The 10580-nt window shown below is 43.9% G+C and overlaps 1 protein-coding gene across 1 annotated transcript; it reads left to right on the top strand.

The window, feature by feature from the left end:
* Nucleotides 1-2362: 2362 nt before the first annotated feature.
* LOC111972049 (protein disulfide-isomerase A3) lies at nt 2363-10580 on the top strand. The gene is made up of 13 exons (XM_023998885.2): nt 2363-2644; nt 4203-4281; nt 4461-4578; nt 4675-4782; nt 4913-5042; nt 7157-7273; nt 7551-7676; nt 7964-8146; nt 8638-8746; nt 8993-9121; nt 9207-9286; nt 9402-9459; nt 10096-10580. Exons 1-13 carry the CDS (start codon nt 2511-2513, stop codon nt 10201-10203), a joined length of 1479 nt encoding a protein of 492 aa, XP_023854653.1. The 5' UTR covers nt 2363-2510; the 3' UTR covers nt 10204-10580.

Genomic DNA, 10580 nt, shown 5'->3' with positions numbered 1-10580 from the left:
TTACCACCACAGACGGATGCTGGCACTAAGACCGCACTCAACCAACTCTATAAGGCCATAAGCAAACAAGAAAATGCTCACCCAGAAGTGGCYCTCCTAGTGGCCCGGGACTTTAATGCAGGCAAACTTAAATCAGTTTAACCAAAAATTTCCCAGCATGTCACATGTGCAACCAGAGGGGAAAAAAACTCTAGACCACCTTTACTCCACACACAGAGATGCATACAAAGCTCTCCCTCGCCCCTCCATTTGGCAAATCTGAACATAATTATATCCTCCTGATTCCTGCTTACAAGCAAAAARTAAAGCAGGAAGTACCAGAGACTCGCTCAATACGGAAGTGGTCAGATGACGCGGATGCTACGCTACAGGACTGTTTTGCTACTACAGACTGAAATATGTTCCGTGGTTGGGATATGACCATACGTACATATCCCAACCAGAAGCCATGGATTACAGGCAACATCCACATTGAGCTAAAAGCTAGAGCTGACACTTTCAAGGAGAAGGARACTAATCCGGACGCCTATAAGAAATTCCGCTATGCCCTCAGACGAACCATCAAACAAGCAAAGCGTCAATACAGGATTAAGATTGAATCCTACTACACCAGCTCTGACGCTCGTCGGATGTGGCAGGGCTTGAAAACTATTACGAAATACAAAGGAAAACCCAGACGCAAGCTGCCGAGTGACGGAAGCCTACCAGACGAGCTAAATTCTTTTGATGCTCGCTTCGAGGGAAGCAACACTAAAGCATGCACGAGAGCACCAGCTGTTCTGGATGACTGTGTGATAACGCTCTCGGTAGCCGATGTGAGCAAGACCTTTAAACAGGTCAACATTCACAAAGCCGCGGGGCCAGATGGATTACCAGGACGTGTACTCAAAGCATGCGCGGACCAACTGGCAACTGTCTTCACTGACATTTTCAACTTCTCCCTGACTGAGTCTGTAATACCTACGTTTCAAGCAGACCACCATAGTCCATGTGCCCAAGGAAGCGAAGGTAACCTGCCTAAATTATTACCGCCCCGTAGCACTCACGTCGATAGCCATGAAGTGCTTTGAAAGGCTGGTCATGGCTCACATCAACAGCATCCTCCCGGACACCCTAGACCCACTCCAATTCGCATACCGCCCGAACAGATCCACAGATGACAATCTCAATCGCACTCCACACTGCCCTTTCGCACCTGGACAAAAATAATACCTATGTGAAAATGCTGTTCATTGACTACAGCTCAGCGTTCAACACCACAGTGCCCACAAAGCTCATCACTAAGCTAAGGACTCTGGGACTAAACACCTGCAACTGGATCCTGGACTTCCTGACGGGCCGTCCCCAGTTGGTAAGGGTAGGCAATAACTCGTCTGTCACGCTGATCCTAAACACACTGGGGCCCCTCAGGGGTGTGTTTTTAGTCCCCTCCTCTACTCCCTGTTCACCCATGACTGCGTGGCCAAACACGACTCCAACACCATCATTAAGTTTGCTGACGACACAACAGTGGTAGGCCTGATCACCGACAACAATGAGACAGCCTATAGGGAGGAGGTCAGAGAACTGGCCGTGTGGTGATAGGACAACAACCTCTCCCTCAACGTGAGCTAGACAAAGAAGCTGATCGTGGACTACAGGAAAAGGCAGGCCGAACAGGCCCCCAGTAACATCAACGGCGCTGTAGTGGAGCGGGTCGAGAGTTTCACATTTCTTGGTGTCCACATCACCAACGATCTATCATGGTCCAAACACACCAAGACAGCTGTGAAGAGGGCACGACAAAACCTTTTCCCCCTCAGGAGACTGAAAAGATTTGGCATGGGTCCCCAGATCCTCGAGAGCATCCTAACCGGTTGCATCACCGCCTGGTATGGCAACTGCTCGGCATCTGACCGCTAGGCGCTACAGAGGGTAGTGCGTTTGGCCCAGTACATCACTGGTGCCAAGCTTCCTGCAATCCAGGACCTATATAATAGGTGGTGTCAGAGGAAAGCCCATAAAATTGTCACACTCAAGTCACCCAAGTCATAGACTGTCATGAACAGATATGAATAGGCAATTAATATAATAATAAAGACTATTTTAATATCTGTGATTGTATGTTATTTTTCAAACAAATAACGTTTGTTTTACTGTATTTTGATGAATTGAGCTAAGTGATCAATATCAGTATGATATCTTCAATGCAATTATTCACGACAAAGCCAAGGAGATGAATGGAGATTGGTCGTGAACAAGGAAATAATGTGTGCCGGACTCTTATTGGCTGATTAAGACAGTATGACGCTGTTCAAACTCCAATGGTAAGATGCCACACTTGGGTTCCTTTGAGAAGCCCCGGTAATACATATCCTCACCACTAAAGCCCGTTCTCTTTCGAACAGTGCCTCCAACATTGGGCCTAGCGAGAAAGCCTTGTACATTAGGAGGTTTTCCCATTAAAAACAAGCTTTACATTTCAAATTGCTCCTCTTTTTGCAGGCTTGAAGACGTTGGCGCGTTTTACAATGTTGAAATTGTTTTTCTTTGTTGTTCTCGCCGGGGCTGCCCTGGCGAGTGATGTGATTGAATTCACGGATGACGATTTTGACAGTAAAATTGGAGACCACGGGATGATTCTCGTGGAATTCTTTGCGCCATGGTAAGTTCTACAGAAACGCATAGCTAGCTATTGGCTAGCTTAGCTACATTCTGAAGCTAAATGGTTACAATTTTATCTCCAGTGAACAGACGCCGTTAGCTCGTTGACTATCGTTACTTTGTTTATACTGTTACTCACGCAAGATGAATAACATTGGCTTGTCCAAAAGGTTAATGCTCCTTTTAGAATGTGTATATAAACGTGTATTAACGTTAGAAAATTGTTTCCCCAACTGTGCATCTAGCTAGCTAGGTACTGTTACCTAGCTGATAATGGTTAGCTCATAGGAAGTGRATGGCTAACTTATCTAATTTGCCACAGCCTAGCTTCGTGACTCGTTTCTGCTCCCATTTGTTAAATGCACTTTGCTACGCGTTATTAAATGTGTTCGCTAACTAGTTAAGTTAGGTGTCTGATGGACATTGCTGGTTTGTTGGCTAACTAGTTGAGCCTGGCTATCCAGAACGTTTCATGTTTAATAATAAATGGCCTAATTCGTAGTTTGTTTGATCATTAGTTTACTAAGTTATCTTGTCTACCTCTCAGACTTAGCTTTAAGGCTAAATTACTAGCTATTACTATTGGAAATGACCTTACAATGAAGTTAACAATAAGGACGTCGGGGGCTTGGCCTGCCACTGTTGTAACCCTCTCTTTTGGGTTGTCACGAGTTAACGCAGACACAAAGTAAAAATTGGCCATCTTAAAAATGGATGAAAACAAAACATGTAGGGTTAGGTTTATAATCAGATTTTAAAAAGATAAATTATAGAAATGGGCGGGGTTTAGCCATAATTATTTATGACTGTGGCTGTAATAACGAGTGACGATCCACCCTTAGCAGAGTTTGCACAATTCTGATGCATCCGGATTTCAAGGATACAACTTAACTGAATGTGGCTTCTGTTCAGGCGTTTCTTTTTTTTACGCCTGCTACGTGGTCAATGCTAGAYGGATCCAGCGTTTATCAAAATATATTTTTTTGCATTTTATTTAAAGCTAGTCCTAACCTTAACCTAATTATCCTAACCTGCTGCATACATTTTTCTAACCTGTCAAATCTGTCGTTAATTTGACAAATGATGGATCTCTTCTGGCTATGACCCTGCTAGGTTCTATACCTCAGTGACAATATTAGTTTAGTTGTAACCTTATGATTGGCCAGTGAAGCTTGGGTGGCTACTCCCGATTGGTCCCCAAAACCTTTACATAGTTCAACAATGCTGTCAAAGTTGAGCAGGGCCTCCTCAGATAATCAGAGCAATCTATCCTTTTCAAGATGGTTGATCAGATTTGATGACTTCATTCAGGTTTGTATTTTCCAAGCACTATGTGGATTTCCTTTATTCTCAAACCATTGCGGCTGCATTTATTTCAACGTCCATTTACACGTCAATTTGATCTGTCACGGTGGTATCAAATTCCACCTGCTTTTAACTCCCACTCCMCTAGATTTCAAGCTAAGGCCTGAACGGATCACTGCCTGGGAAGGCAACATAAGGGCCAAGATTTTATTGTTTTACAGATTATCAGMTTACTTCACTTGTTTGTCCTGTAGGTGTGGCCATTGTAAAAAACTAGCTCCGGAGTATGAGGTGGCAGCCACACGTCTGAAAGGCATRGTCGGATTGGCCAAGGTACTTCAGTCACTTAATGCACCTTACATTTTGACCTTTTGGTCTTAAAAGGTTGTGTGTGTAATACCCCACACTCCTGTAAAGATAGCCATGTCCATAAGGTTTCTATAAACTGAGCTAGTTGCACAGTTTGTACTCTAGGTCACACTAAGTAATGGCCACCTGACATCTTGCTTTAGGTCGACTGCACGGTCCACAACAATGTATGCCAGAAATACGGAGTCAGCGGTTACCCAACACTGAAGATCTTCAGAGACGGAGAGGACGCTGGTGCCTACGATGGACCCAGAAATGCAGGTATTTAGCCTTAACATTCAATGTCGTCTTGTTTATAGACAAGAGTCACTGCCTGGCATCCACATATTGCATGTATTTCAATGGTTTCTCTGTCAGATGGAATTGTCAGCCATCTTAAAAAGCAGGCCGGCCCAGCTTCCGTGGAGCTCAAGACCGAGGCAGATTTCACAAAGTATGTCGGAGACCGTGACGCAAGTGTTGTGGGTAGGTTTTGCCTTAAAGTTGAGTTCTGCATGAATAAACAAAACCAAATGACTGAGTAAAATGTCTACTTTTTGCCTTTGTCGTCTGATATTTGACTGTATGCTGTGTTTCCTGTGTCTGTRTTGTCCAGGTTTCTTTGCCGACGGTGGAAGCCCAGCCAAAGCAGAGTTCCTGAAGTCGGCCAGTGCCCTCCGAGAGTCCTTCCGCTTTGCACACACCAACTCAGAGGAGCTTCTCCAGAAACATGGCGTAGAGGGAGAGTGAGTGTTCTCTGATTATTGGCTTGTTCATCCCTGTAAAGGGATGGTTCACTCAAAATACAAACATGTTTTCTCCACTGTAGGCGTAAGGTAAGTGGAAAATCATGTTAACTTGTATTTTAAGTGAACTGTCACTTTAATCAGGGACACAAACTAGTCACCTTTTGGTGAAATCCGCTGTTTTAAATCCAAAATAGGTGACGTACGTGAATCGTGTAAATCCGATGAGAAGTTTAGGGGGGMGCTTTGGATCACTACTGGCTGTAAGCGAACGAGTGATGCGCATTTGAAGCAATACTGGCTGTATCCAAGGCTCAGCCAATCGTTCACATAACAGAATGCAGCATGCAACTGAAGAGACAACCTATTTGCTKGTTACAGAATCAGCGCGCGCTCTGGAAAGACGGCAGTAGGGTGCAAAGGCAGTTTGCCAGTTAATTTACAGCAGTGCGTCCCCTGAACGATACCTAAGAGGTAGGTGAGAAGCCTGACCACGGAGACGGGGGTGATGGAGCTTACTTCATGAGCTGTAACTGAAAAACACCTGMCATTTGGAAAGTTTGAGATGAGGGAGAAAGTGTGGTGGAACAAGTATTAGCATTGTTAAGTATCTTGTTAGCTGGATCGAATTCTCTGTAAGCTAGCCAGAGAAATGTTGAGCAACATTAGCTAACTTAGCTGATCAAATAATTGAGTCTATTGTTTGAAAATTAGCTGGCTAATAAAGTCAGACAGCTAGCTAGCTAGCTAGCTAACTTTACAACATCAGATGAGCTAACGTTAGTAACCTAACCAATTCGCTATAGTATTAACTGGGATACGACTCCTTGCCATTCCTCAAGTTATAGCGCGTTAGTTGCTTATGTAACAGTTTAKCTTTACGTCCGTCCCCTCGCCCCAACCCGGGCGRGAACCAGGGACCCTCTGCACACATCAACAACAGTCACCCACGAAGCATCGTTACCCATCGCTCCACAAAAGCCGCGGCCCTTGCAGAGCAAMGGGAACCACTACTTCAAGGTCTCAAAGCGAGTGACGTAACCYATTGAAACGCTATTAGCGCGCACCACCGCTAARTAGCTAGCCATTTCACATCCGTTACACTTACTGGACCCTGGCAATCTGTGTGAAATGTTAACAAGGTTAACTAGCTAACTACTATCTGTGATCTAATGTTTTCCCTCTACAGTATGTGGTTAATTTTCAGAATGAGAGAATTAAGTGTAAATGAGGTGTTGCTTGTTAAACAAGTCGATTCAGGGATCAAGTGTAGCTGAAGCTGGGCCTGGCTTAAACTGGAAGCCACTATAGAGGTGAAAGGAACACCACACACTTTCCCTCTCTCTCTCTTTCTCAATACAGGGGATAAAAAGGGGTAGGCCAGGTGTACTCTCTGCCTGAAAGAGATCAAGTATGACAACAAAGGGTATCATGCTCTGCTGGCACATTGTAGAACAGATGTCCACAGGCAGACCGTGTACAATGTAATAACGTGCAGTGTAGCACACAGATATTGCTTTTGTTGTGTTGAACTTTTGTGTGAGTGAGGGGGTGGTTCATTTTGTACTCTGAACCTTATATTTTTGCACACATGTAGCCTTGTGCACTTGATAGTATGTCTACTATAGGGGCCACTATAATAGAGCAATTCTATTTCTACTTTAAGATTTAAAAYCATTTTACAAGTGCAATATTTAGATGTGTGTGTGGTCACAAGCATTCTATTATAAAGGCTGTCGTGGCTAATTGCAATATTAGTCTATTGTTTTTTTCTTCTCAAGACTTGCGTGTCATTTGCAGTAAAGTCTAGGCAACAAATGACATTTTTTTTTTTTTTTTTTGTTGCTGTGAGTTAGGTTCACATGAACCACTTTTTTTATTTTACACACAGAGACTGATCATGTAGATTATAGTCTTTGTTGTTTAATTAGTTAACCTGCATTTCCCCCCCCCAGCAGGGATTTATTTGCATGTTTCAGTGCAAAAATTTAGTGTCACCTTTTTGGACCCTCACCAGTTTGTGTCCCTTATTAATAATGCTCATTATGTTTGCGTTTTCTTGTTTGATGTGTTATCTGACGCCAGTATCATCTTGTGTTCTTTTTTTATTGCAGGGGAATCATTCTGTTCCGTCCATCACGCCTCAACAACAAATTTGAAGAGAGCAGTGTCAAGTTCAGCGAGGAGACGTTCACCAACGCCAAGATCAAGCAGTTCATCCAGGACAACATGTGAGTTTTACCTCTATGTTCTCCCTTTTGGCAGTGATGAACCATTTAGGCAGTTTTGAAGGGATTKTTATTGAATGAATTCTTGGGAGACGCATGGACCAGTTTCTCTGTCAAGAGCAGCCTTTAAAAAATTTTTTTGTTCAATCCCACTGTCTAGAATGAGGGAATGTTTTTTTTTTTCTTGACAAGTTGTACCTCTAGTCTACTGRGTTTTGCATGCTGACATTTATGAAACAAGTTGTACCTCTTACACTGCATTTTTCTCTTTCCCCGTCAGCTTTGGAATGTGCCCCCACATGACTGACGACAACAAGGACCAAATGAAGGGCAAGGATCTGCTGGTGGCCTACTATGATGTGGACTATGAGAAGAACCCCAAGGGCTCCAACTACTGGAGGAACCGGTAGGGTCCCTAATAAATAACACTTATTCCCAGGAGGGAACCCTTTTTTTGTCTCGTGTGCTATGTTTTGTTAAAGTGTAATCTCTCCAGCTGTCAGTCCCCAAGACTCAACTTGTACCTCATTTTGTGTACTCTGAAGGCTGGTTTCCTAGACACAGATGGTAAAGCATGTTCAATGGAGATTTGCAACAGATTTGCATTTCAGTGGCCTATTTAGGATGCATGATAAATGTTCCAACGTGTTGTTATATGCATGAACCCAACTCCCTATCTCTCACTGTCTATAGGGTAATGAAGGTGGCCAAGGGTTTCCTGGACCAGGGGAACAAGCTGAACTTTGCCGTGGCCAGCAAGAACAGCTTTAGCCAAGACATCGCTGAGATGGGCCTGGACGCCAGCTCCGGGGAGCTTCCTGTGGTCGGTATCCGCACCGCCAAGGGAGACAAATACGTCATGACCGAGGAGTTCTCGTAAGTGTCACTTATCACCACGCAACTCCAAATGGCACTTCGGACATGGTATCCCTTAGGATAGGGTGATGGACATTGGTTGAGAATTTACTGGTTAAGAGTTTATTGATCATACAAGTGCTACCTGTTATTTAACTAGGGAATTCACTTACTGTTTGAGTGTCCTCTCACTCACTCGGTCTAATCTGCCATAGAACTCAAGTAACATTTTTCAAGCATCCCTTGAAAAATGTTAAAAAGCTCTTGGGGCTTTGTCGCCAAGTTTGACATTTTAAACTCTCTGCAACAAAGGATATCAGCCAGGACCACAGTTTAGAAGCAGACAAAGATTGATACACATGTAATGTCTTACTACCAGCAAGTTAAATGTACACTTTCCACTGAATATAGCAGCTCTAACAGGTTATGGTGCCCTCCTACAGGTAGAAACTTCCTGTGTCTGGGTTTTATTTCTCTACTGATTCAGTACAATGTCTTGGGTTTTTACACAGACGTGACGGCAAGGCCCTGGAGCGTTTCCTGCAGGACTACTTTGACGGCAAGCTGAAGCGTTACCTCAAGTCTGAGCCCATCCCTGAGAACAACGACGGCCCAGTCAAGGTGAGTCGGCGCTTGAGACTGACATTGCAAGCGGTTGGGCGCTCTCAAATCGGACAAAATGTGTAATCGAAGCAGCGACTCGATGGTTTCCAATTGGAGCGGTGTGTTTGAGGGAGGATCTATGTCTGTTGCGCTGTCTGACAGATGTCCCTGTTTTACTCCATGAAGAGGCATGGCTTGTCAAGGTTTGTCTGTGTAAACCATTCTCACCAAGGCCAACCCTTTCCATCCTTTGTTGTCCTCCAGACTGTGGTGGCTGAGAACTTTGACGCCGTTGTGAACGAGGAGGACAAGGACGTGCTGATTGAGTTCTATGCCCCCTGGTGTGGCCACTGCAAGAGCCTGGAGCCCAAGTGGAAAGAGCTGGGAGAGAAGGTAAGGGCTACTGATTTGAAATGATGTGATTATGGCCATTCTACATTGGCATGTGAGACTAACCCCCCCCACTTCTACCTCGCAGCTGTCCAGTGATCCCAACATTGTCATCGCAAAGATGGATGCCACAGCCAATGACGTGCCATCCCAATACGAAGTCAGAGGGTGAGTGATTCATCTCCAACAGTCCTAACTATTTAGCGAGTGTTTGACATGCAGGCGGTMTACATGTCATGTCTGTTGCACCCTAATAATCATGCTTTTAATTTCCCTGTTTCAGATTCCCCACCATCTTCTTCGCTCCAGCTGGACAGAAAATGAGCCCGAAGAAATACGAGGTTTGTCCCGAGTATACACACAACCCCAGATAGAACAATGAGCCAGATATTTCACCGGATGTATAAATGTGAAGCATCCGCTTGGCGTTTCCACTCACTACCAAATATGGTGATGAGAGGAAGCCCGTTGGTTGCCAATGGGAGAAGATGGAACGAGATGGATTTTGGTTGACACTGCTAATTTTCTCATCGGTGAAACAACGTTTGATCTCAATACTGTTTTTTTCTGTTCCCAAAACTAGTATCTGCTATGAACAGTGGACAATTTTTTGAATATATATATATATAGTCTATATTTTTGTAGACTTCACTCTTTGCCAAAATAAAAAACAAACCGAAAAATATMAATTGTTTAGGAGTGAAAAGGCTAATTGAGGCTAATAGACTAGGATATGCAAATAGGATCTCGCTAGCTRGTGCTTGTTCTGCCCACTACGACTCATTTGTTCCCATTTGAAACAACTGCTTTGGTCTAGCTTGGTTTAGTTGTAAAAAAAAATCTTTGATATAAATTCATGCGTTATAATTTCTGGCTCATAGAAGATTCCAAGGATACTCTCACTCACATGTAGGACTTACTGTGTCACATTAATGCTACAGCTAACCTGGCTTGTCAATGTTTTTTTTTTCTTTCAGGGAGGTCGTGAGGTCAGTGACTTAATCGCCTACCTGAAGAAGGAGGCCACCAACCCCCTGGTGGRTCAGGAAGAGGAGACGACCAAGAAGAAGAAGCTTGAGCTATAGAAGCTCAACTGGCACCAACATTCCGAGGAGGGAAAACACTGACAACTAAATTATATTCCAATCTTTAGTGAACTACAGAATGCTCTGAGCCCAGTTGAGATGAGGGTCCTGCCGCTCTGCGAACACTGTGGAAAGTGGCGGTGGTGTCCAGGGCCTGCCTGAATATTTTTTTTTGTTTTTGTCTCAATGAAATTGAGATTATTTCCCCTGGTCTGTCTGTACCTCTGATGCACTTTGGTACAATACCAATTTCCGGTCATCTATTAGTTTATTATTTCTGGAAGAGGGGAGTTATGGTGAATTCCTTTTATTTTGTACGATGTCTTTGTTTTTGTACATTTGAAAGGATTGTGAAATAAAAAGGCCCACAAAACCAA

Source organism: Salvelinus sp. IW2-2015, linkage group LG13, assembly GCF_002910315.2.
Source record: "Salvelinus sp. IW2-2015 linkage group LG13, ASM291031v2, whole genome shotgun sequence".
Taxonomy (NCBI): Eukaryota; Metazoa; Chordata; class Actinopteri; order Salmoniformes; family Salmonidae; genus Salvelinus; species Salvelinus sp. IW2-2015.
Note: the sequence above shows the minus strand (reverse complement) of the source record. Positions and strands in the feature narration are given on the sequence as shown.